The sequence below is a fragment of the Hemitrygon akajei genome, chromosome 9 (genome assembly GCF_048418815.1).
Source record: "Hemitrygon akajei chromosome 9, sHemAka1.3, whole genome shotgun sequence".
Lineage (NCBI taxonomy): Eukaryota > Metazoa > Chordata > Chondrichthyes > Myliobatiformes > Dasyatidae > Hemitrygon > Hemitrygon akajei.
Window position 1 is genome coordinate 143,507,318 of NC_133132.1, and position 27,894 is coordinate 143,535,211.

Sequence of the window (27,894 nt, forward strand, 5' to 3'; positions counted from 1 at the left end):
TCCACGGTCACCTGAAGTCAGCTCTCATGGCCCGCCTCAAAGGGCCTAACTGGGTGGACGAGCTTCCTTGGGTCCTGCTCGGAATCCGCACGGCGCCCAAAGAGGATCTGCACACCTCGTCGGCCGAGTTGGTGTACGGCGCACCCCTGGTTGTCCCCGGGGAGTTCATACCAGCCCCAAGGGGGCAAGAGGAAGAACCCGCAGCAGTCCTGGGCAGACTACGCGAGAGGCTTGGTAACCTGGCCCCCATACCTACTTCACAGCATGGGCAGAACCCGACCTGCGTACCCAAAGACCTGCAAAACTCTAAGTTTGTTTTTGTACGACGGGGCGGACATCGGGCACCGCTATAGTGGCCCTACGAGGTGCCGTTAACGGTGATCAGAAACAATGGGTCCACATTCGTGCTGGACATTGGGAGGAAAGAGGAGGTTTTCACGGTGGACTGACTCAAACTGGCCCATGTGGACTTGGCGCAGCCAGTCGAGATTCAGGCATCGCGGCGCAGAGGCAGACCTCCCAAACAGAGTCTGACCCAGACTGTGGACATTGGGGGGTGTATTGCCGGTTCTGGGGTCGGTGGGGGGGGTTATGTGGCGACCCACTTCCCAGCGCACTCGAACCGGCTCACAAAGTGGCGCGCACCGGCATTGAGGCTGGTCCCAAAGAGGGCGCCAAGCCTGCTTCACCAGCAAGGGGAAAAGCCCGCGGGCAGGACGGGACTGTGAATACGCGCCCCCTACAGCATTCCTGCCCGGGGAGGGCGGGATCAGGAAGGTTTTAAAGCGAGGTCGCGAAGTTTGAATAATAAATCTCTTTTGCAACTGCAGCGCACCGACTACGTGTCGTTATTGCAGTGTTGCATGTAGCACACCGCTACAATGCAAAAAAAAATCCATTTAAGATCTCCCACGTCTCTTTTGGTTCTGTGCATACATTACCACTGTTCTTCCACAGGTTCAATTTTGTCCCTTGCTATACTTTTGCTCTTAATATGTCTCTAGAAGACCTTCGGATTCTCCTTCGCCTTGTCTGCTAGAGCAACCTCATGTCTTATATTAGCTCCACGAGGACATCTGTAGATGTTGGAAATTCAAACAACACACACAAAATGCTGGTAGAACACAGCAGGCCAGGCAGCATCTATAGGGAGAAGCACTGTCGACTTTTCGGGCTCGCCAGCATTTTGTGTGCGTTGTTCTTATATTAGCTCTCCTGATTTTCTCCTCAAGTGTTTTCTTGCATTTCTTGTACTCAAGTTATCTCATTTGTTCCAACCTGTCTATACCTGCTATGCACCTCCTTTTTCTTAACCAGGATCTCAATATCTTGAAAACCAAGGTTTTTAAACCTGTTATCCCTAACTTTTATTCTGAAAGTAACATACAAACACTGTACTCGCAAAATGTCACTTTTCAAGGCCTCCCTTTGCCAGAAAACAACCTATCTCAATCCATACTGCCAGATTCCTTTCTATGAATACTTTGAAACTAATGACATTACGATCACTAGATACAAAGTGTTCCCCTACACAGCCTTCTGTCACCTGCATTGTCTCATTCCCTAATAGGAGATCTGGTATCGCACTCTCTCTCTTTCAGACTTCTACTGATTAAGAGTCCTTTCCTGAACATGTTTGAGAAACTCTTTCCCATCCAGTCCATTTACAATATGGGAATTCTAGTCAATATGTGGAAAGTTAAAATCGCCCGCTATTGCAACCTTGTGTTTCTTGCAACAGTGTACAATCTCTACACATTTGCTCCTCTATATCCCACAAACTATTGAGTGGTCTATAATATAATCTCATTAAGGTGGTCATATCATTCTTATTTCTCAGTTCTACCCATAAAACCTTACTAGATTGTGCCATTATCTTGGGATTTGGGTTTAAATCCAGTGTATGTATACAACACTTAAATTTTGCTGAAGAATTTTGTATGAAATTAAACTTGGAAGCCTGAAACTAGTTTCTGATAGCTGAATAGGCTCCTTTTGATGATGAAACACTCATTCCCAGAGCTTTAGATAAAATCATTCTCTCAGCACGTTATTTTCCTCCATGCTAGAATAAAGAATAAGTTTGTATCATGGGATGTGGGAGGAGAGTAATATTCTACAACCTTTCAACACTCCTGCTTTTGAATTAACTCAGAATTTTTCTTGTAGGCAGCTGCCGAAGAACTCTGTTCGCTTCTTAGTCAAGTCTTCCAAGTTGTTTACACAGAGTCCACAATAGACTTTTTGGATAGAGCAATATTCGATGGTGCTTCTACACCAACTAAGCCCATGTCCATATACAGTGGTAGGTAACATTGCTTCATTGGGGGAAGGTGGTAGTAACTTCAGGCTTTTTATTCTGATCTTTTTCAATGTAATTCTACCTGCTTGATTGAAATTTTGATTTTACCCAAGCTTAATCCATTGAAAGCAAATGTAATTGGATGATGAAAGCTAAGAAAGATGTTTTGACTTGTGTAGAATCACTTTCTAGTATCAGTTTCTAAGAGCCCTAACTCTTCATGGGGCATAATTTTTGGGAACTGTTGTATAACAAATATGAGAAGCTGGTTATTTTAAGTATAACGTCTGCAAACTCTGCCTTTATTCTCAACTGATGACTATCTGGTTGAATTGGCATCCTTGCAAAATGGTTCCTTCCCATTTCATGAACATTCAGTGTGTTCTGTCCTGTCTTACCTTTATAGCGAAGTCAGGTCTCTCCAACGTCTTGAAACTAAACCTTTGTTTTCTCCTAGTTTGCAAAGTAAATAGTTACTGAGCAGTTCAATGCCCTTTGAATCTATCCCTATTTCTTTTATCTCTGCTTGCCAGTTTGTCCTACAGCTGAGAAGTATTTCTCTTGATTGATAGCTTATGCATTGTGTGGACCAGATCAGAACCTGGTAGAAAATCAACAATGAGACAAAAATTAATCTCTTAACCCTTGGAGAGCCTTCATAGAATCACTGCAGTGACAAAGAAAAGTAACTTGTTACTGGCTTCACACGAGGGAATCTGCACATGCTGGAAATTCAAGCAACACACACAAAATGCTGGTGGAACACAGCAGGCCAGGCAGCATCTATAGGGAGAAGCACTGTCAACGTTTCAGGCAGAGACCCTTCGTCAGGACCAAATGAAAGAAAAGATAGTAAGAGATTTGAAAGTGGGAGGGGGAAATCTGAAATGATAGGAGAAGACCAGAGGGGGTGGGGTGAAGCTAAGAGCTGGAAAGGTGATTGGCAAAAGGGATACAGAGCTGGAGAAGAGAAAGAATCATGGGACGGGAGGCCTAGGGAGAAAGAAAGGGGGAGGAGAGCACCAGAGGGAGATGGAGAACAAGCAAAGGGTGATGGGCTGAGAAAAAAAAGGGGGTGGAAAATAAATCAGGGATGGGGAAAGAAGGGGGATGAGGGGCATTAAAGGAAGTTAGAGAAATCAATGTTCATGCCATCAGGTTGGAGGCTACCCAGACGGAATATAAGGTGTTGTTCCTCCAACCTGAGTGTGGTGGAACAAGTGCTACACCTGCCCTTACACTTCCTTCCTTACCACCATTCAGGGCTCCAGACAGTTCTTCCAGGTGAGGGGCCACTTCACCTGTGAGTCGGCTGGTGTGGTATACTGTGTCTGGTGCTCCCGGTGCGGCCTTTTATATATTGGTGAGACCCGACGCAGACTGGGAGACCGTTTCACTGAACACCTACGCTCTGTCCATCTCAGAGAAAGCAGGATCTCCCAGTGGCCACGCATTTTAATTCCACGTCCCATTTCCATTCTGATATGTCTATCCATGGCCGCCTCTACTGTCAAGATGAAGCCACACTCAGGTTGGATTCTCTAACCAGTTCATGCCCCTCCTCCCCTTCTTTCCCTATTTCTGATTTATTTTCCCCCTCCCCCTTTTTTTTCTCTCTGCCCATCACTCTTTGCCTGTTCTCCATCTCCCTCTGGTGCTCCCCTCCCCCTTTCTTTCTCCCTAGGCCTCCCGTCCCATGATCCTTTCCCTTCTCCAGCTCTGTATCCCTTTTGCCAATCACCTTTTCAGCTCTTATCTTCACCTCACCCCCTCCTGTCTTCTCCTATCATTTCAGATTTCCCCCTCCCACTTTCAGATCTCTTACTATCTTTAATTTCAGTTAGTCCTGACGAAGGGTCTCAGCCCGAAACGTTGACAATGCTTCTTCCTATAGATGCTGCCTGGCCTGCTGCGTTCCCCCAGCAATTTGTGTGTTGCTTGTTACTGGCTATAGTCCAGCAAACATTTTCAACATAGCAAGTTGCAGCTGTACTTCAAATATCTTTGTCTTATCTGGCAGATCAAACCAAATTTTATTATTTTGTAAGGATGTTACTTTTTTCAATTTTGTATTTTATCATTTGTAAATTTACTACTTCGGTCAGTCATAAGGCTTGTTTTAGTACTCATAACTGCAGTTTACGAAGCTCTAATGTAAAATTTTCAACTTCCTTGCATTCAGTTTAATATTTCTTTTGGAACAGATGATTCAAGTAAAGCAGATGTTAAAGAGCCGTATGATGCAGAAATTAGTAATTTGTAAGTATTTGCTTTGGCTTTCAACTTTTTAATAACATGAGAAATAAGTGTAATTCCATGTTTCTGCATTTAAAATCAAAAGTTCAAAGTAAATTTTATTTTCAAAGTACATACATATCACTATATACATCCCTGAGATTATTTTTCTTTTGTGGATAGAGTCACAAATCTATAGAATTGTAACTAACAGAATCAATGATCGCCAAACTAGGGCTTTTAACCAGAGTGCAGAAGATAAACTGTGCAAGTCCAAAAGGAAAAACAATAACATGAATAAGCAATGAATATCAAGAACATGAGAAAGAGTGTCCTTGAAATTGAGTCCACTGGTTGTGGGAACATTTCAGTGATGAGGCAAGTGAAGTTGAGTGAAGTTATCCTCTTTGTTCAAGACCCTGATGGTTGAGGGTAGCTCTTCCTGAACCTGATGGTGCAAGTCCTAAACTCTTGTACCATTTTTCTGATAGCAGTGAGAAGAGAGCATGTCCTAGGTGGTGTGGGTCCTTGATAATGGATGCTGCCATCCCATTAAAATCACATTAATTATTTAAATTGTCAAGTTGTTTTATCCTGAGTAATGTGTTTGTCACTCTGACAATTTTAAAAGAAAATTGTGCTGCTTGTACTTTGAGGAATAAGGTAATAAGATCCTTGGCTGTTTTGCTTCCGATTTCAAATTGACTGATGATTTCTGCACTTTTTAAATTCTGTGGCATTGCAGTATAGTTTGTGATTAAATATCTGCTTGTATCTGCCTTTTCAAAGGATTAGTGAGAAGCTATCTTGAGAAGCAGTCCACCCCCATTTTGTATGAAGCAAGCAATTTTAGGATTTCAACTTAATATTTCTTAGCTGGGATGGTAGATGATTTGAAGTAGGTGACGGTAACATCATGACTTTGCTACAGTTCTATCCCATGTAGATTTTTGGAAGCCTTTGGGATGTGTGCAGATCATCATTAGGTGGACAATACTCATTCTTTGACCAGTTCTTGTGGCCAAGCTATTTATTGTAACCCTGTAAGTTTCTGGGTTTTTGGCAAACTGTTAGATAATGGTAGTGGAAGGTTCATTCATAGAAATCCCTTTGAATATTAGTGACAGGTGTTTGAACTCTATTTGGAAATGGTCATTGTCCTGCATTTATCTGATGCCAGATTGTTCCACATTAATCTGTCTGAATTCTTTCTGAGATCTTAGCTGTATGTGGTTATGGAGTGCCTCACCATCTGAGTTGAGAAGGAAACCAGTCATTCTGTAGTTGACTGTGAATTATCCCCACTTTCTCTCCCACAAGATGGGACTAAGACATAACTATGAAGAATTTCTGATCTTAAAGTGAAATAATTATCTGCCAAAAATTTGAACCTCCTTTAGTGCAACTTCTCATTACAGTCGCAAAAATATTTTTTGGCTTGATGTTTAGTTCCATTTTACCAGACTGCCTTCTGTAATGCTGAGTCCTTAAAGCAGAAACAGATTGGCTATTCAGCATTTTTGGTTGAACATAAATGGCAACACATCAGCCTTCTGCACTTACATGCTGTACTTATACATTCTCATGCTTAATTGTAGAATCTCCCTCCATTAGCTTACCACCATTCATAATTGTATGTGGATTTTGTGCAAACTCTGGAAAACAAGTTCAAGTGACTGGCCACGATGAGCATTGCATTGGTACTGTTGCTCGCGCCCTGCCCCCTTCCCCTTCCCCCAGAGGTTCTGTTAAAAACTGTAATTGAACTGTCCATGTCCAAAAGAACCTTGGTTCAGTTGTTGTACAAGTTTGGTAAGGATACTATAAATTAGCTTCAAGACTGCAACAAGATAGATTTGAATGAAATTGGGTTGATGAAACTGATTAGGATGCTCAGTTAGTTTTCATTTGGTATGTGGAGCATAAAAACTAAAACGTATCCATTATTAAAATATTAAAACAATATAAACAAATAAAACTAAGCACATCTAAAATAACACAAAAAGCATATCAATGTCAAGAGTCAATAAAATAACCTAAAGATATTAATCAGTCTTATAAGTGTGGTTTTGCTGACATGAGAAATAAAGGATTTATATTTTTGATCTTCACGTCTTGATGATATAGCCAAAAAAGAAATACTGATAGTATGGTGCCAGGGTTTGTGATGTTTCTGAATGTGTCCACAATGTTCTGAACTGGGAAGATCAGCAGCCAGAGGTCATGGTACGACATGGAGAGAAAAAGGGAGGAGGTCCTGAAAGCAGAATACAGGGATTTAGGAAGGAAGCTGAGGAGCAAGACCTCAAGGGTAGTAATATCGGGGGATTGCTGCCTGTGCCACGAGACAGTGAGTATAGGAATAGAATGAGGTGATGGATAAATGCGTGGCTGAGGATTGGAGCAAAGGGCAGGGATTCAGATTTCTGGATCATTGGCACCTCTTCTGGGGCAGATTTGACCTGTACAAAAAGGATGGATTGCACTTGAATCTGAGTGGGAGCAGTATCCTGGCGAGGAGATTTGTTAGTGCAATTGGAGAAGGTTTAAAGTAGATTTGCAGGAAGGTGGGAACTGAAGTAAAGAGGCAGAGGATGGGGCGGTTGGCGCACAAGCAGAGACAGCTTGTAGGGAGTTTGTGAAGAAGGATAGGCAGATGATAGAGCAAAGATACACTCAGCCTGATGGTTTGAGATGTGTATATTTTAATACAAGGAGTATCACAAAAAAAGATGGATGAACTTAAAGTGTGGAACTGTTACGTTGTAGCCATTACAGAGGCTTGGATGTCTCGAGGCAGGAATAGCTGTTGAATGTACCCAGCTTTAGATGTTTCAAAAAGGACGGGGAGGATCGGAGGGTTGCAAATATTGTTCCATTGTTCAAGAAAGGGAGTAGAGATGACCCTGGAAATTATAGACTAGTGAGTCTTACTTCAGTGGTGGGTAAGTTATTGAAGATCCTGAGAGGCAGGTTTTATGAGCATTTGAAGAGACATAATCTGATTAGGGATAGTCAGCATGGCTTTGTCAAGGGCAGGTCGTGCCTTACGAGCCTGAATGAATTCTTTGAGGATGTAACAAAATACAGCGATGAAGGTGGAGCAGTGGATGTCGTGTATATGGATTTCAGTAAGGCAGTTGATAAGGTTTCCCATACAAGGCTCATTCAGAAAGTAATGAGACATGGGATCCAAGGAGACCTTGCTTTGTGGATCCAGAATTAGCTTGCCCACAGAAAGTTGTAGATGGTTAGTGTTCTGCATGGATGTCAGTGACCAGTGGTGGTCCACAGGGATCTGTTCTGGGAACCCCTCCTCATTGTGATTGTTATAAATCACAAGACTTGGATAGGTACATGGAACTTAGAAAAATAGTGGTCTATGCGGCAGGGTAATTCTAGGCAGTTTCTAGAGTAGGTTACAAGGTTGGCAGAACATTGTGGACTGAAGGACCTGTAACGTGCTGGAGATTTCTATGCTAAAAAGAAAAAAGAATTTTTTTTAAAAAAAGTGTAATGTGGCAACGTTGCAATCATCCTTGATAGTAGTTTCTGGGTGACAGGTATTGTTGATCTCAAGATGGGTAGCTCCTAGCAATCCAGTGTTGTCTTCAAAACAACAGCCTGTATGGCTGCAGCCCTCTTGCACAACAGTGATGTCTGGTACAGTATTCATATTCTTTGATATTCAGAAATTATGGTTCCTTAACAGACAGCAAAACTAGTTTTGAAAGCTTTCTTTTGAAACGTTCTGCAACATCTCATTTAAAACCATTGACTAGTAAAAACAAAGTATCAAGGAAGTTTAAAAAAAACAAAGAACATTCCACAGTATTTCAGGACATGGAGTTGGGGATCATTGCAATTCTGAGTGAGGAACTTTCTCCAAACTGTAAATTTCGTACTCCTTGTCCTAGGGCTTTGTTTCTTAATTTTTGATTGTCTAGCCAAGGGGAATTACTTCCTCAGACAAACCCTAGTAACCTCCTTCAGAATTTTTGTATCACATGACTTGTCATAGTCTTAGCAACTTGCAGAATGGAAACAGGCCTTCAGCTCAATTCATCCTTACAGACTGTTGCTGAGTGAGCTACTCTTTGCTAGCTGTGTTCGACCCATAGCCTTTTAAACCTCTCCTATCAATGTAGTTGATGAGTCTAGGCCTGAAATGTCTTTTCCATAGATGCTTCTCAGCCTGATGAGTTCCTCCGGCATTTTGTGTATGTTGCTTGCATTTGCAGCATCTTGTGTGTGGTTGTACTTACCTAGATGGCTTTTAAACATTGCTTATCTGTGTACCTCAACCTCTCTTTCTGCAGCTCATTCCAAATACTCACCATCATGAAGGTGCTCCTTGTGTCCTTTATTTAAAAAAAAAAATACCTGTGTAACATGACAAGGGAATGCAGGCCCTTTCCTAATAACTTTTCCTCATGGACATTTCTGTACAAAAATCAATTTTATACACTACTTGAGGTGCGACCTTGCCATTACCTTGTTTAATTGTAGTAAGATACTCTTATCATGCCAGCAGCATTATGGACATCACTGTGGAACTGAAACTTTACTGGACCAGTTGTGTACGTGTCAGAGATTTGTTTTCTGCAGTAATAACTCACCTTTTTAACTCTGCAAAACCATTTCACCTATAGTGCAGAAGTCAGGAGTAAAATGTAGAAGTGAGTGAGAGCGACATCTTGCAGGGCTAGGGCCATTTGAAAACTGTAAGTCTCCTTCGAGTCTGCACTGCTAATTCATCGTGGCTGATCCATTTTCCCTCTCAGCCCCAATCTCCAGCCTTCTCCATGTATCCTCCCTGACTATCAACCTTTCCCTTAAATATACCCAATAATTTGGCCTCCCCAGCCGCCTGTGGCTATGAATTCCACTGATTCACCACTCTCTTGCTAAAGGGATTCCTCCTCATCTCTGTTCTAAAAGATGTCCCTCTATTTTGTGTTCTGTGAGACTAGACTAGACTCCCCCACCATGGGAAACATACTCTCCACATCCACTCTGTTGATAGGTTTCAATGAGGTCACCTCTCGTTTGAATTCCATTGAGTACAGGCCCAGAGCCATCAAACACTGGTCAAGAGTGAGACTTATTTAAGCCAATTTGAGAAAAAAGAAAGGAGGTGTAAACAGAGCAGCTCAGCGTGGAAGTGGCAAGGCTTGGCTCAAACTTGGGTGTAGGCTAAAGGTGCTGAGTCACTTGGAGTAATTTAGTTGATTGTGGAACTTAAACTTAAGAAGTTAGAGCCAAAAGTGTAACGTGTAGGCAGGATGTTAGTTAAGGCAGTGGAATGTGCCTCCTGTAAGATGCGAGATTGCAGAGTACCCAACAGTCTCCCTGATGACTACTTCTGCAGGAAGTGCATCCAGCTTCAGCTCCTGACTGACAAGGTCAAGGAACTGGAGCTGAATGTACTCATCACCATCTGTGAAGCTGAAAACCTTAGATGAGATTCTTAGTGAGGTGGTCACACCCAGAGTCCAAACTTCTGTTAGCAAATGGGTCACCACCAGGAGAAGTAAGGGGAGTAAGCAGTTAGTGCAGTGTTTCCCTATGACCATTTTCTTCAACAATTATATGCCTTGGGATACTGCTGGTGGGAGTGTCCTATCAGGGCACAGAGGGAACAGCACTGACTCTGAAGAAAAAGATAGTCAGGTACTGCGATATTGATAGAAGACTGGATAATTAGGGAGTGGACAGGAGATATTGTGGCAGCCAAAAAGATGCCAGGGTGGTGTGTTGCCTCCCAGGTGCTACGGTCAAGGATGGCTCAGAGTGGCTACAGGATATTCTCAAGAGGGAGGGTGAGCAACCAAAAGCAGAAGAGCTGCACAGTGAGTGTAGGGGGTTATAGGGAAGAAAGCAAAGAGTAGCACCTCCAAGGTAGTAATATCTGGATTATTCCCAATCCCATGTGCTGGTCAGGACAGAAATAGGATGATAATACAGGTGAATACGTGGCTGAGGATCTGGTTTAGGGGCAAGGTTTCAGATTTCTGGATTATTGGGATCTCTTCTGAGGAAGGTATGACCTGTGCGAAAATGAGTTACACTTCAACCTGTGGGGACCAACATCCTTGCAGGCAGGTTAGTTAGAGGTGTTGGGGAGTATTTAAACTAATTTGGCAGGGAGGAGGGAGCTGGAGTGATGGGGCTGAAAATGACGAGTAGATGCAGTGTGTAGTGAAACTATAAGAAAGGACGGGCTGATGTTTGGTCAGATTTAGTCAGTGGGATGAATTGAAGTGTAATATGGGGACAAAATTGAAAAGGGTGAATATAGGATTGAAGGTGTTACACTTGACTGTACACAGTATACAGAATAAGATAGATGATCATGCTGTGCAGTTAAAGGTTGGCAAGTATAATGTAGGCATCACTGAGTCATGGCTGAAAGATGATCGTAGTTGGCACCTTAATATCCAAGGATATACCTTGTATCAAAAGGACAGGCAGGAAGGCAGAGGAGGTGGGGTGGTTCTGTTAGTTTAAAAATGCAATAAAATCCTTAGAAATAGGTAACAAGCCTTGGAAGATCCTTATAGGTAGAGTTAAGGATCAGAAAGGTTAAAAAGACCCTGATGAGAATTGCATGCAGGCCTCTGAACAATAGCCAGGATGTGGGAAATAAATTAAAATTGGGAATAAAAAAGGCAATGTGACAATAGTCATGGGGATTTCAATATGAAGGTAGATGGGAATATGATGGGAAAATCAGGTTGATAGATCCCAAGAGAGGGAATTTGTAGAATGCCTGTGAGATGGCTTTTGAGAGCAGATTATGATTGAGCCCACTAGAGGTAAGGCAATTCTGGATTGGGTGTTCTGTAATGAACAAGATTCAATTAGGGAGTTTAAGTAAAAGAACCCTTGGGTGGCAATGATCATATGTTAGAATTCACCCTGGAGTTTAAAAGTTAAAAGCTAGTCAGATGTATCAATAATACCGAGGAGTAAATGGAATTAGAGGCATGAGAGAGAAGCTAGTCAAAGTTGATTGGAAGGGACACTAACAGGGATGATGTCAGTACTGCAGTGGTTGGTGTTTCTGGGGGCATTTTGGAAGACAGGATAGGTCCATTCCAAAGATGAAGTATGCTAATGGGAGCTTGAGGCAACTGTGGATCACAAGGGAAGTCAAAGACAACATAAAAGCAGAAGAGAAGGCATATAATATAGCAAAATAAATTGGGAACTTAGAAGATTGGGAAGCTTTTAAAAACCAACAGATGACAACTAAAAAGGCATTAAGGAGAGAAAAGATGAAATAGGAAGGGTAAGCTGACCAACAAAATAAGAGGATATAAAGAGTAAAAGAGAGGTGAGAGTCTATATTGGACCACTGGAAAATGATGCTGGAGAGGTAGTAATGGGGAATAAAGAAATGGCGGATGAACTTGTGTTTTTCATCGGTATCACGGTGGGGGAGACGAGTAGTATGCCAGAAATTCCAGAGTGTCAGGAAGCCGAAGTGAGTGTAGTTGCTATTACTAAGGACAAGGTGTTTGGGAAGCTGAAAGGTCTGAAGATAGATAAATCACCTGGCCTAGATGAACTACTCCCCATTGTTCTGAAGGGTTTAGCTGAAGAGATTCTGGAGGTATTAGTAATAATCTTCCAAGAACCTCTAGATTCTTGAATGGTTCTGGAGTACTGGTGAATTACACAGAAATTAGAATAGTACAGCACATTACAGGCCCTTCGGCCCACAATGTTGTGCCAACCCTCAAACCCTGCCTCCCATATAACCCCCCACCTTAAGTTCCTCCATATACCTGTCTAGTAGTCTCTTAAACTTCACTAGTGTATCTGCCTCCACCACTGACTCAGGCAGTGCATTCCACACACCAACCACTCTCTGAGTGAAAAACCTTCCTCTAATAACCCCCTTGAACTTCCCTCCCCTTACCTTAAAGCCATGTCCTCTTGTACTGAGCAGTGGTGCCCTGGGGAAGAGGCGCTGGCTATCCACTCTATCTATTCCTCTTAATATCTTGTGCACCTCTATCATGTCTCCTCTCATCCTTCTTCTCTCCAAAGAGTAAAGCCATTGCTCCCTTAATCTCTGATCATAATCCATACTCTCTAAACCAGGCAGCATCCTGGTAAATCTCCTCTGTACCCTTTCCAATGCTTCCACATCCTTCCTATAGTGAGGCGACCAGAACTGGACACAGTACTCCCAAGTGTGGCCTAACTAGAGTTTATAGAGCTGCGTCATTACATCGCGACTCTTAAACTCTATCCCTCGACTTATGAAAACTAACACCCCATAAGCTTTCTTAGCCACCCTATCTACCTGTGAGGCAACTTTCAGGGATCTGTGGACATGTACCCCCAGATCCCTCTGCTCCTCCACACTCACAAGTATCCTACCATTTACTTTGTACTGTTATGTACCCCGTAACTGGGTCACTTACCAGCAAAGATAGAGAGGTCCGTTGAAGTCTGATGGTACTATTTTTAACAGTATTTATTGATAAAGGGGCACAAAAATAAGATTAATGCCAACATACAGATAATATGTCGTCAATACTAAATCTAAAAGCGCGGGTATAATAATAATAAGAAATAGCTCTATCGTTGTCTAGGGGATAATGTAGTGTCCAATGGAAATATAAAAGTCTCTCAAGTTTATGCAGGCTGCAGCCTTTGGTTGGAGTCAAGAGAGAGAGTTTAAAACTTGCCCATTCCTTTTATGATGTCAATCCTTCGAGAGTCGTTGTGGCTGATTTCTCCTTTGTTTTAGCTAAAGCCGTTCTTCCGTGGTAAGGCCCACTAATTCCGAGGCAAAAGGAAAAGGACGCACGTGGGCTTTCCACCGGCTGTCGCTGTTACGAGATTTCTAGCGGGTCTTCTGGTGCGTCTAAAGGGGCTGTTCCCCAGACCCTCTTTTATCCTGACTCACAGGGTCTCAGATGTCAATCAGGGTGGAATGATGCCATCCCCCAACCAGCCCACGTTGCCTGAGGGCTTCCACGAAGCACAGTTCTCAATACACAATTCCGTCTCCAAGAGACAATGGCCGCTTCCCGTTGCTTTGTATCGCTGCGGGCCAGGACATTTCAAACCCCTTTGTGGATTCTGCATGTCTTTCTCTCATTTCCTGGGTCTCCTGACCCGAATCAATAGTGATCCTGCGATTCTCAAAAAGGAGGGGGCCACTCTGCACCCCTCGGCCCCTCAGAGTTGGGCACAGGCGTAACAGTACTTTGCCTTGGAGTTTGTCCTTTCTAGGTGTACCACCTCACACTTCTCCAGGTTGATCTCCATCTGCCATTTCTGCATCCTATCAATGTTTCTCTGCAATCTTTGACAATCCTCTACACTATCTACAACACCACCAACCTTTGTGTCATCTGCAAACTTGCCAACCCACCCTTCTACCCCCACATCCAGGTTGTTAATAAAAATCATGAAAAGTAGAGATCCCAGAACAGATCCTTGTGGGACACCACTAGTCACAACCCTCCAATCTGAATGTACTTCACCACGACCCTCTGCCTTCTGCAGGCAAGCCAATTCTGAATCCACCTGGCCAAACTTCCCTGGATCCCATGCCTTCTGACATTCTGAATAAGCCTACCGTGTGGAACCTTGTCAAATGCCTTACTAAAATCCATGTAGATCACATCCACTTCACTACCCTCAGCTATATGCCTGGTCACCTCCTCAAAGAACTCTATCAGGCTTGTTAGACGCGATCTGCCGTTTACAAAGCCATGCTGACTATCCCTGATCAGACCATGATTCTCTAAATGCCCATAGGTCCTATCTCTAAGAATCTTTTCCAACAGCTTTCCCACCACAGACATAAGGCTCACTGGTCTGTAATTACCTGGAATATCCCTACTACCTTTTTTTGAACAAGGGGACAACATTCACCTCCCTCCAATCCTCCGGTACCATTCCCGTGGACAACGAGGACATAAGGATCCTAGCCAGAGGTTCAGCAATCTTTTCCCTCACCTCGTGGAATAGCCTGGGGAATATACCGTCAGTCCCCGGGGACTTATCCGTCCTAATATATTTTAACAACTCCAACACCTCCTCTCCCTTAATATCAACATGCTCCAGAGCATCAACCTCACTCATATTGTCCTCACCGTCATCAAGTTCCCTCTCATTGGTGATTACCGAAGAGAAGTATTCATTGAGGACCTCGCTCACTTCCATAGCCTCCAGGCACATCTTCCCACCTTTATCTCTAATCGGTCCTACCTTCACTCCTGTCATCCTTTTGTTCTTCACATAATTGAAGAATGCCTTGGGGTTTTCCTTTACCCTACTCGCCAAGGCCTTCTTATGCCCCCTTCTTGCTCTTCCTAGCCCCTTATTAAGCTCCTTTCTTGCTACCCTATATTCAATAGACCCATCTGATCCTTGCTTCCTAAACCTCATGTATACTGTCTTCTTCCACCTGACTAGATTTTCTACCTCACTTGTCACCCATTGTTCCTTCACCCTACCTTTCTTTATCTTCCTCACCGGGACAAATTTATCCCTAACATCCTGCAAGAGATCCTTAAACATTGACCACTTGTCCATAGTACATTTCCCTGCAAAAACATCATCCCAATTCACACCCGCAAGTTCTAGCCTTATAGCCTCATAATTTGCCCTTCCCCAATTGAAAATGTTCCTGTCCTTTCTGATTCAATCCTTTTCCATGATAATGCTAAAGGCCAGGGAGCAGTGATCACTGTCCCCCAGATACTCACCCACTGAGAGATCTGTGACCTGACCCGGTTCGTTACCTAATACTAGATCTAGTATGGCATTCTCCCTAGTCAGCCTGTCAACATACTGTGACAGGAATCCGTCCTGGACGCACTTAACAAACTCTGTCCCATCCAAACCCTTGGAACTAATCAGGTGCCAATCAATATTAGGAAAGTTAATGTCACCCATGATAACAACCCTGTTATTTTTGCACCGTTCCAAAATCTGCCTCCCAGTCTGCTCCTCGGTATCTCTGCTGCTGCCAGGGAGCCTATAGAATACCCCCAGTAGAGTAACTGCTCCGTTCCTGTTCCTGACTTCCACCCATACTGACTCAAAAGAGGATCCTGCTACATTACCCACCCTTTCTGCAGCTGTAGTAGTATCCCTGACCAGTAATGCCACCCCTCCTCCCCTTTATCCCCCCTCTCTATCCCTTTTAAAGCACTGAAATCCAAGAATATTGAGAATCCATTCCTGCCCTGGTGTCAGCCAAGTCTCTGTAATGGCCACTGCATCATAATTCCATGTATGTATCCAAGCTCTCAGTTCATCACCTTTGTTCCTGGTGCTTCTTGCATTGAAGTACACACACTTTAGCCCTTCTACCTTACTACTTTTACACCCTTTATTCTGCTTCTCTTTCCTCAAAGCCTCTCTATATGTTAGATCTGGCTTTACTCCATGCACTTCTTGCACTGCTCTATCGCTCTGGGTCCCATCCCCCTTGCAAATTAGTTTACAAATGCCTCTCCACTCATTAAGAAGGGTGAGAGGTAGAAGAAAGGAAATTGTAGGCCAGTTAGCCTGACTTCAATGGTTGGGAAGATGTTGGGAGTCCATAACTAAGGATTAGGTTTCGGGGTAATTGGAGGCACATGATAAAATAGGACAAAGTCAGCATGGTTTCCTTAAGGTGAAATCTTGACTGATAAACTGTTGGAATTCTATTGGGGAAATACCAGACAGGGTAGATTAAGTCATTGGATATTTTTACTTGTATTTTCAGAAGGCCTTTGACAAGGCGCTAAACATGAGGCTGCTTAATGAGAGCCCATGGTATTACTGCAAAAAATAACTCATGTAGAGAAGATTAGCTGACTGGCAGGAGGCAGAGTGGGAATAAAGGGGGTACTTTTCTGGTTGGCTACCAGTGACTAGTAGTGTTCCACAGGGGTCGATGTCGGGACAGCTTCTTTTCACCTTAAATTAGTTGACTTGAATGACAGAATTGATGGCTTTGTGGCCAATTTTGTGGATGATATGAAGATGGATGGAGGGAAGGGTAGATTGCAGAAGGACTTGGATTGGGAGAATGGGCAAAGAAGTAGCAGATGGAATATAGTGTAGGGAACTGTGTAGTCATGCACTTTGGTAGAAGCAGTAACTGTGTAGACAGGGAGAAAACTCAAAAATCAGATGTGCAAAGGTACTTGGGAGTACTCGTGCAGAATTCTCTACAAGTTAACTTGCAGGTTGAGTTGGTGGTAAGGAGAGCAAATACAATGTTCAAAGTAAATTTATTATCAAAGTACGTATATGTCACTATATACAATCTTGTGATTTTTTTGCGGGCAGACACAGTAAATCCAAGTAACAGAATAGAATCCGTGAAAGACTGCACTCAGCAGGATGGATGAACAACCAATGTGCAAAAGATGACAAGCTGCAAGTACTAAAGAAAATAATAACTTTGGACTAGATAAGTGCAGAACATTAAACATGAAAGTGCAATAGAGCTAGTAGAATATAAAACAGCAGCAGGATACGACAAGCAGTGGATAAATATGAAACAAGTATTTGGGATGTCAGCAAAACAAAGAAAATAGATCTGTGTGATAAAGGGAAAACTTGCAGCAGAATTTACTTCAAAAAGACTTTAAAAAATCTGCCAAGCAGAGCTCAATAGTAAAATCTACAACAATACAATAAACAATTTCGCTATACCATATTTCCGTATTCTTTTGGTATAATATCTTGGTCCAAAACCAATCTTGAAAATTTACAAAGAAAATTAAGAACTGAAATGACAGATTTTAGAAGACAGAGTGTACACTCAAACACACTTAGATTAACACTACCTAGGACAGCAGTAGGAAGAGGAATTACAGACATAAGTTTACACCACAGTCAGATAGCACTTCTAAGGTTACATTTTCATCAAAGAGAAAAAAGATTCAGCACTCCATGTGAGCATATGCAATTCTAATAAGTACTCACTACTAAACGTAAATGAAAGTACAACCCAGAAAAATGAAGAAATTATCGCACTAGAAGAGAAGTTCTTCTAGAAGAAGGACATGATCCTCCATGGATGACATCCCCACAATCTGAGCAGACTATTTGTTGATAAGGAAGCATCAAATACCTGGCTCAGAGTTGGAGATCTCCTCCCATAAACAGAGGTTCCTTGTGGCAATACAGGAACAGGTGGTTAACACAAAAAAAATCAGAAATACATGATAAAAGATCAACAAATTCAAGACAATAAATGCAGAATATGCCAAGAGAATCAAGGAACAATCCAACACATTGCAGGATCCTGCAGCAGTTTTAACTCAATCTGATTATTTACACAGGCGCAATGAAGTGGCAAACATTCATCAAAACCTTGCTTTAAAATACAAACTTATAAAGTACACCATATCTTACTGTAAATACAAGCCTGATCCAGTTTTAGAGTTAGAGCCCCACAAATTGGACTACAACTGATTTCATTATTACATATAAGATGATCTGTCATAACTATCTGGATATAATATTACAGGATAAGTAAGCAAGACAACTTGATAGCTATAACCATCCAAATGCACATTACATACAAAAATCAATAAGTGAAATCACTGGAAATATGCTGAATTAGGAGGAGTTTGAAAGATTATAGAACATAAACATCTTCCAGTAGTAATATCTACCACTGGTATCACCCAAAAGTCACTACGCAATAGCATTAAACAACTAGGCCGACACAGAAATATTTATGTAAATCTCCAGAAAGCCATAATGCTAAACACCACAGACATGAGAAAATCTACAGATATTGGAATCCAAAGCAACATGCACACAATGCTGGAGGAACTCAGCGGGCCAGGCAGCATCTGTGGAAAAGTGTAAACAGTCAACTTGCCACTGTACAGTCCCAATGAATGGTCTTGGCCCATTAGGTCAACTGTTTATGCTTTTCCATAGGTGCTGCCTGACCTGTTGAGTTTCTCCAGTCTTGTGTGTATATGATACTAAATACCACTAAATAGCCCAAAGACTCGCAGTTTTTTTAAATGAATGTGCTAGATTAAGCCTGTACCTCAGGTTTTAACAGCTCGCCCCAAGGGAAAAAAAACAATAAATAAGCAATAAATATCAGGATCATGAGATGAAGAGTCCTTAAAAGAGATTCTATAGGTTGTAGGTCTGTGAAGTTATCCCCATAGTTTTAAAAGTTGAGGTATTTACTGTTCCTGAACCTGGTGTGGGTCCTGAGGATCCAATATAACCTTTCTGATGGCAGCAGAGAAGAAGAGAGCAGAGCCTGGATGGTGGGAGTCCTTGATCATGAATGGTGCTTTCCTACAGCAGCACTCTGTGTAGATGTGCTCAGTAGTAGGGATGACTTTATCTGTGATAAACCGGGCTGTATCTACTACTATTTGTTGGATTTTCCATTCAACCAATCAATATACTCTCCATCACTCATCTATAGAGATATTTCAAAGTTTTAGATAGTATGCTGAATCTTTGCAAACCTAACAAGGTAGAGGTCCTGCATTCTTAGAAATGGCACTTGCTGGGCCCAGGACAGATCCTCTGAGATGATAGCCCTGAAGAGTTTAAAGTTCTTGACCTTATCCAGCTCTGATTCTCCAATGAGGACTGGCTCATGGGCCTCCGGTTTCCTCCTAAAGTCAATAATCAGCTCTTTAGTCTTGCTGACATTGAGTGAGAGGTGGTTGTTGTGGCACCACTCACCCAGATTTTCAATCTCTTCCCCCCCCCCCCCCATGAATCACCACCTTTGAGTCAGCCAATACCAGTGGTGTCAGCAAACTTAAATATGGAATTGGGGCTGTCCTTAATCAACAGTCATAAATGTGAAGTGAGTAGAGCAGAGGGCTAAGCACACCACCTTGGGATGCTCCTGTGCTGATGGAGATACTTTTGCCAGTCCAGACTGACCAGGGTTGGCTAGTCACGACATTGAGGATCCAGTTGCTCAAGGAGGTATTGAGGCCAAGGTCTTGAAACCTATTGATTAGCTTTGAGCGGGTGATAGTATTAAATGCTGAGCTGTAGTTGATGAAGAGCTTACTGATATATGCACCTTCACTGTCCAAATGTTCTCGATGTTTAAGGGTTCAGTTAAGAGCCAAGGAAATGGCTTCTCCTGTGGGACTGTTATGACGGAAGTCAAAATGGAGCGGATCCAAATCACTTCTCAGGAAAGAGTTAATGTTTCATCACCAACCCCTCAAAGCACTTCATCACAGTGGATGTCAATGCTACTGGATGATAGTAATTGAGGCAGATTACCATTTTCTTTGGCAATGATATAATTGAAACCTGCTTGAAGCAGGTGGGTGTGTGCCTCAAACTGCCGAAGCAAGAGGTTAAAGAAGTTGCTGAACAATCCGGCCACTTGTTCAGTACAAGTCTTTAGTATTCAGCCAGGTATCCCATCTGGGCCTGATGCTTTCTGTGGGTACACCCTCCTGAAGGATGCTCTCAGGTCAGCCTCAGAGACTGAAGTCACAGGGTCATCGGGGACTGTGGGAGTTCGTGAAGGTACCACCATGTTTTGACAGTCAAAGCGAGCATTGAAGCCTTGTTGTCACCTATACCGCTTGATTAGCATTCATTTTGAGGACTAGAATATAAGAGCAAGGATGTAATGCTGAGGCTTTATAAAAGACAATGGTAGACTGCACTTGGAGTATTGTGAGCCGTTTTGGGCCTTTTATCCAAGAAAAGATGTGCGGCCATTGGAGAGGGTCCAGGGGAGGTTCACAGGAATGGTTCCGGGAATGAAAGGGTTAATGTGGGAGCAGTGTTTGGCTCTGGGCCTCTACTCACTGGAGTTCTGAAGGATGAGGTGCAATCTCATTGAAACTTATCAAATATTGAACAACCTAGATAGAGTGGATATGGAGTGAATGTTTCCTATAGTGGGTGAGCCTAGGACCAGAGTGTAGAGCCTCTGAATAGAGGGGCATCCATTTAGAACAGAGATGAGTAGGAATTTCTTTAGCCAGTGAGTAGTGAATCTGTGAAATTTATTGCCACGGATGGCTGTGGAGGCCAAATCATTGAGTATATTTCAAGTGGAGGTTGATAGGTTCTTGATTAGTCAGGGCATCAGAGGTTACAGAGAAAAGGCAGAAGAATGGGGGTTGACAGGGATAATAAATCAGCCATGATGGAATGGTGGAGCAGACTCATTGGGCTAAATGGCCTAATTCTGCTCTGTCTTACGGTATAAAATGCGTTGACTGAAAGCTAACATAGTCCAAGGCGTGCTGTTACACGCCTCATTTGTTTCTTCCTGTATTGGTACACCATTGGCTAAAATCTGTACATTCATAAAGTATACTAAATTATCAGACTCTCAAATCTTTTACTTATGCTGTTAAAAATGAGAAGTGAAAGAGGAGCATGAAAATACTGCCACCTGCTGCTTTCCACACACCATAACTTAAATCTAGTGAAGTGTTAAAATATTTTTGCTAAAACCTGGAATTCCTTAGCAGTTCTGTGGGAGCTCCTTCACAAAAAGGACCACAGCAGTTTACCTTGACAGCTCAGCTCCAGCTCCTTGTGCTGACACCCCAGGGTTCTGAAAGAAGTGGCTGTAAAGATTGTGGAGACATTATTAGTGATTTTCAAAAACCACTAGATCCTGGAATGGTTCTGGAGAATTGGAAAATTGCAAATGACACTCCAGTCTTTAGAAGGGAGGGAAGCAAAAGGCAGGAAATTATAGATTAGTCATCCTGACCTCAGTGGTTGCCAAGATTTTAGAGTTGATTATTAAGGATGGGGTTTCGGGGTACTCGGAATCAAACAATAAAATAGGCTGAAGTCAGCATGGTTTCCATAAGGGGAAATCTTGCCTGACAGAGCTGTTGGGATTATTTGAGGAAATAACAGGTAGGATAGTCAAAGGTAAATCAGTGGATTTACTTGGATTTTCAGAAGGCTCTTGACAAGGTGCTGATCATGAGGCTGCTAAACAAGATAAGAGCTCATGGTATTTCAGGAAAGATCCTAGCATAGATAGAAAATTGGCTGACAGAAAACAAAGAGTAGGAATATAGGGGTCTATTTCTGTTTGGCCTTGAGTGACAAATGGTGTTCCACAGGGTTTGGTTTTGTTGTGCTACTTTTCATATAGGTTAATAATCTAGCTAATGTCTGTGTGGCCAAGTTTATGGACAATACAAAGATAGGTGGAGAGGCAGACCGTGGTAAGGAAGCTGAGTCTGCAGAGAGCATTGACAGATTAGGAGAATGGGCAAAGAAGTGGCAAATGGAATGCTTTGTAGGGAGGAATATGGTTGTGCACTTTGCTAGAAAGAATGCATAGACTATTTTCTAAGTGGGGAGTGAACTCTGAGAACTACAGAGAGACATCGGAATCCTAGTGCAAGGTTCCATAAAGGTTTACTTGCAGGTTGAGTCGGTAGTCAAGAAGGCAAATGCAATGTTGGCATGCATTTCAAGTGTATTATAATATAAAAGCAAAGACGTAATAATGCGTAATTGTGGTCACACCAGAATTGGAGCATTGAGCGGCTTTTGGCCCCCTGTCTAAGAAGATATGTTGGCACTGGGGAAAGTCCAGAGGAGGTTCACAAGAGTGGACCCGAGAATGAGAGTATAACATGCATTTGACGGCTCTTGGCCTGTACTTGCTGGGGTTTAGAAGAATGAGGGGGATCTCATTGATCCCTACCAAATATCAAAAGGACTAGATAGAGTACATGTGCAGAGGATGTTTCCAATTGTAGGACAGTCTAGTGTAGGATTTTAGAAACATAGAAATCTCAGCGCATTACAGGCTCTTTGGCCCACAATGTTGTGCTGGCCATGTAACCTACTCTAGAAACTGCCTAGAATTTCCTTACCGCATAGCCCTCTATTTTTCTAAGCTCCATGTAGTGATCTAAAAGTCTCTTATAATGTATTCCATGCACCCACCACTCTCTGTGTAGGGAAAACTTACATCTGATATCCCCCTTGTACCTACTTCCAAGCACCTTAACACTATGACCCCCCCCCCCCCCCCCCCCCATGTTAGCTATCTCAGCCCTGGGGAAAAAGCCTCTAACTATCCACACGATCAATGCCTTTCATCATCTTATACACCTCTATCAGGTCACCTTTCATCGTGTGTCGATCCAAGGAGAAAAGGCTAAGTTCACTCGACCTATTTTCATGAGGCATGCTCTCCAATCCAGGCAACATCCTTGTAAATCTCCTCTGCACTCTCTGTATAGTATCCACATCCTTCCTGTAATGTGACCAGAACTGAACACAGTCCTCCAAATGGCGTCTAACTAAGGTCTTGTATAGCTGTAACATTACCTCATAGCTCTTGAACTCAATCCCACGGTTAATGAAGGCCAACACACCATATGCCTTTGTAGCAACTTTTTGTGAATAAAACGTGAGAGTCATTTTATGTGCTCAACAAAAGCTGCTGCCCTTTCCTTCCATTACGAACAAACCAAAAGCAGTTGTCTTATACGGTGTCATCAGACACAGTTTCTTAAAGTAAACACAACAACTCAGTGTAGGTGTTTGTGAATTATGTAGAATAGTTTCTATAAACAATGTGCGTTTTCTGTCACCCATTACATTACCTTATAAAAGCACCAGAGAGCACAGCCTTAGAATGGAAGAACATCACTGTAGAGCAGATGAGGACTTTCTCGCTTGAGAGTAGCAAGTCTGTGGAATTCATTGTTATAAATGGCTGTTGAGGCCAAATTGTTGGGTGTATCTAAGGTGAACTTTGATAGGTTTTTGATAAGAACATCAAAGGTTATGGAGAGAAGGCGGGAAAATGGGATTGAGAAAGTAACTAAATCAGCCATGATCAAGTGCAGAGCAGTTTTGATGGGTCGAATGGCCTTGGCCTAATTCTGCTCCTGTCTTGGGGTCCTGTGTGCAATTAAGAACAGGCACTAAATACTAGCCATGCAATTGTATGCATCTTGTTGAAAATAAATGAAGAAATTGGTAATATTGTTACGTACCCGTGACACGTGACAGTGGTACCCTTGTCACGTGACTGGGGTTGAAGTTATACTGGACATGAGGTAATGGTTTTGTGATGGTGGAGTGATGTCATTTTCCCGCCAGTAGAGGTCATGTGACAGGTTTTTTCTACAGGGTATAAAAGGAAGACCCACCCTGTCAGGTGGGGCAGTTCGTGGCAGGATTTGCCAAGATGACTTCATGTTGCTGCGTGATTTAATGTGATGATGCAGTTTAGTTAAAAATGAAGTTTTATATAATGCCTAAAGTTTAAAAGGTCAGAGCCAACGGTTTCTTTGCTGATGGAGAGTGAAGTTTGGAAGACAAATCGAGAAGAATCGATTTTCGATGGATTGACTTCGACCTTGTGTGATCCTCATTCGGAAGGATTTCGTTTACTATTCTCACGATAGTCTCCGCGGGAAAAAGCGGGAGATTGAGAATATTGTGGAAGGAAGGTCAGTCACTTTAAGCTGTTATATTTAATAAAATTCGACGTGGGAGTTCGACGCTGGGAATCGAAGGACATCGACGTGGAAGAGAATTTACATCGCTTTAAAAAGTCTCTCCTTTTAAAAGTACCGTGAGCTGTTGAACTGTCGGCATATTGTTCTTTGAACTGTTTTCATTCGGCAATTCGCTTTAGAGAACTGAGTTCTTTTCAATACTGCTTTAAAGACTGTTTGGGACTGCAACGCTATTAAGAACTGTTTGATTCAGCTGCCAGCAGCTGGTTTCGGGTCATTGTTTGGGTTTGTTTACTTTTGAAGGGGGTTTGTTATCTGTGTTTAATAAACGTGTTATTCGTTATAAACCCCTTGCCTAACTCATCTATATTATTGTTGCCCGAATACGTAACATAATTATGGGGGCTACGTTCGGGATTGAATTATTTAAGTTTAATAAGTTTTTTGAATTTTGAGTCGGTGTTTTGGTAACGGGGATTGCTCGATTTCTTTTTGTTTGTTTGGCTTGTGAGTGGTATTCGGCAACGATGAATATTGATGAGTTTCTGGATTCGCCAGTCGCGGATTTGTTAGCGAAGGCGAAAAAAACTGAAGTCTCTGAACTTGCTAATCGGTTACATCTTAAAGGGATTTTGCAAACTACATCAAAAGCTGTAATTCAGAGAAAGATCGCATCACATTTTGTGGCTTCGGGTCATTTTGAAGAATCGATTTTAGAATCGTTTCCAATAAGTAATCTGGAGATGCAGTTGCAAATTGAACAAATGAGGTTGGAACAAAGTAAAGCAGAGTTAGAGAGGTGTAAATTGGAATCTGAGCAGAAGAAAAGAGAATTTGAATATGCAATGGTGAATTTAAGGTCTGAGAATCAGTCTTCTGATTCTAGAAAACCGTTTGTTGCTAGCCAAGAAATTAAATTGGTCCCTCCATTTAGTGAAACAGAAGTGGAGAGATATTTTCAACATTTTGAAACTATTGCTCGGATGTCAGAGTGGCCGAAAGATAAATGGTCAGTGTTATTACAGAGTGTAATCAAAGGCAAGGCACGACACGTTTACACAGCTTTAACTGCTGCGCAAGCATTAGATTATGATATTGTGAAAGAAAATATTCTCAAATCGTATGAGTTGGTCCCAGAAGCGTACAGGGAAAGATTCAGGAGTTTGAAGAAGTCTGTGGAAAAGACTTATGTGGAATTTGCCCATGATAAAGCTATGTGTTTTGAGAGATGGGTTTCTTCTAAAAATGTAAATGAGGACTATGAGACTTTGAAAGAGCTGATTTTAATGGAGGAATTTAAAAGAAGCATTCCTGTTGAAGTAAGGACCTACTTAAATGAGAGGGATACTGATAAATTGCAGGACTGTGCTAGATTAGCTGATGAGTATGTTTTAATCCATAAGAATAAATTTCCTCAGGGTAGAATTTTTAAGAGGAAAAATAATATGGAGACTCAAGGTAAATCAGAAATTAAATTAGAGGTTAATGAGAGAGGTAAGGAGGAAGGAAAACCTGTGAAGGAAAGACAGTTTGGTCTTATTTGTAACTATTGTAAGAAGCCTGGCCATGTAATAGCTAACTGTTTCAAATTGAAAAAGAAAGAGAAGGAAGCAGTTCCAGATGCTTGTGTGCAACATACTAAAGCACCTGTAAAGTTACAGGGTTTGGTAAACACAAATGAGGATTTGTTAGAGTCTGACAAAGTTAGAAAGGGATATGATCATTTTATAACTGAAGGGTTTGTATCCTTGAAAGGAGGATCTACTCTGGTGCCAATAAAAATTCTTAGGGATACTGGAGCTTCTCAATCACTGATGTTAGATAGTGTGTTGAAGTTTAATGAAGAGAGTGATACTGGTGAGGTAAATTACATAAGAGGTGTTGGAAGTGATTTTATGCCTGTACGTTTACATGAAGTAAATTTAAAGTCAGGGTTAGTTACAGGATTTGTTAAGGTAGGATTACAGCATAGCTTACCTGTGAGGGGTATTTCTTTATTGTTAGGTAATGACTTGGCAGGTGGACAAGTTTTTCCTGAAGTGCATTTGACAATGGAGTCAGAGGTACCTGAGGTGAATTCTAACACAGATTCTTCTTGTGTTGTGACTAGAGCAATGGCTAAAAAAATTGATGTGCAGAATGAGGTTGTTACTCATGACTGTTCAACTCAGGATTTGAGTTTTGAGGATGTGTCAGAAACTTTCTTACCTTCGTTGTTTGAACAAGATTCTGGGAGTAAGTCTGACTATGAAGATTTATCTTTGTCTCGGAAGGAGATGATAGCAGAGCAGAATAGAGATCCTGAGATTGTAAAATTAAGGGAACAAGCTTTATTAGGTAGTGAAATTGAGAAGGTGTCAGTAGGATATTACTTGGAAAAAGGAGTGTTGATGAGGAAGTGGAGGTCGCCTACAATTCCTGCAAGTGAGGAATGGAATGTTGTTTACCAGGTGGTTGTTCCTAAAGTTTTTCGGAATGAGATTTTGACTTTAGCTCATAGTGTGCCTTTAGGTGGACATCAAGGGGTAAGGAAAACTGTGGACAAGATTTTAAAACATTTTTACTGGCCTGGTTTAAGAAAAGATGTGGCGATGTTTTGTAAGACGTGCCATACTTGTCAAATTGTGGGTAAACCAAATCAGGTTACACCAGTAGCTCCATTACAACCTATTCCAGCATTTGGTGAACCGTTTTCTAAAGTTATTGTAGATTGTGTTGGTCCATTACCAAAGACAAAAACTGGTTATCAGTATTTGTTGACTATCATGTGTACTTCGTCTAGGTTTCCAGAGGCAGTACCACTTAGGAATATAAAAGCTAAAACTGTGACGAAGGCTCTTATAAAATTCTTTACTTATTTTGGATTGCCTAAGGAAATACAAACTGATCAAGGTAGTAATTTTATGTCTGGATTGTTTCAACAGATAGTTTATAAATTGGGAGCTAAGCAAATTACTTCGTCTGCATACCATCCAGAATCGCAAGGTGCCTTGGAGAGGTTTCATTCTACTCTCAAGAATATGATTAGGACATATTGTGTGGAGAATGAAAGTGACTGGGATGAGAGTATAAACTTACTTTTATTTGCAGTAAGGGAATCGGTACAGGAATCTTTAGGGTTTAGTCCATTTGAACTTGTGTTTGGGCATAGAGTTAGAGGACCTTTAGCTTTATTGAAGGAACAATGGATTAGTAAGGAAGTGCATACTAATTTGTTGGACTATGTTTTGAAATTTAAGGACAGGTTACATAAAGCTTGTAGCTTAGCCAAGGAAAATTTGAAGTTGGCTCAGGAGAAAATGAAGACTTGGTATGATAAGGAAGCTAGGATGAGGATGTTTAAGCCTGGAGATAAGGTGTTGGTTCTTTTCCCAGTGCAGACAAATCCTTTACAAGCTAGATTTCATGGACCTTATGAAATTGTGTCTAGAGTTAATGATGTGGATTATGTAATAAAAACTCCAGATCGTAGAAGGTCAACACAACTTTGCCACATAAATATGATTAAACCATATTTTGAGAAACAATCTGATACTGTGACTGTTGTGGTTAGGGAGAATGAGTTGGATTTAACTGGGAACATGATAGATGATTCATCTGACTTTCATTCTAAATCTAACATTGTTTCTGTTAGGTTACCTAATTCGACTATTTTGGAAAATATGGATGAGAAATTAGCACATTTACAGCTAGAGCAGAAACAACAGATGAAGGAATTGATTTTTAAGTATAAGGATTTGTTTCCAGATGTTCCGAGAAGGACTACTATAGCTTCACATGATGTAGATGTTGGAGATGCCAAACCTATTAAACAACATCCATATAGGATGAACATGGAAAAGTGTGAACTTGCTGAGAAAGAAATTGAATACATGTTAGAGAATGATATTATTAGAC

General features: G+C 41.8%; 1 protein-coding gene across 3 annotated transcripts in view; it reads left to right on the forward strand.

The window, feature by feature from the left end:
• The window catches only part of ccm2 (CCM2 scaffold protein), a 100,398-nt gene that overhangs the window by 59,665 nt on the left and 12,839 nt on the right, over positions 1–27,894 (forward strand). For all 3 annotated transcript variants that reach the window (XM_073057172.1, XM_073057174.1, XM_073057173.1), the window contains 2 exons: positions 2,170–2,305; positions 4,507–4,561. In XM_073057172.1, coding sequence (XP_072913273.1) covers positions 2,170–2,305; positions 4,507–4,561 — 191 coding nt within the window. The remainder of the gene's footprint in view (positions 1–2,169; positions 2,306–4,506; positions 4,562–27,894) is intronic.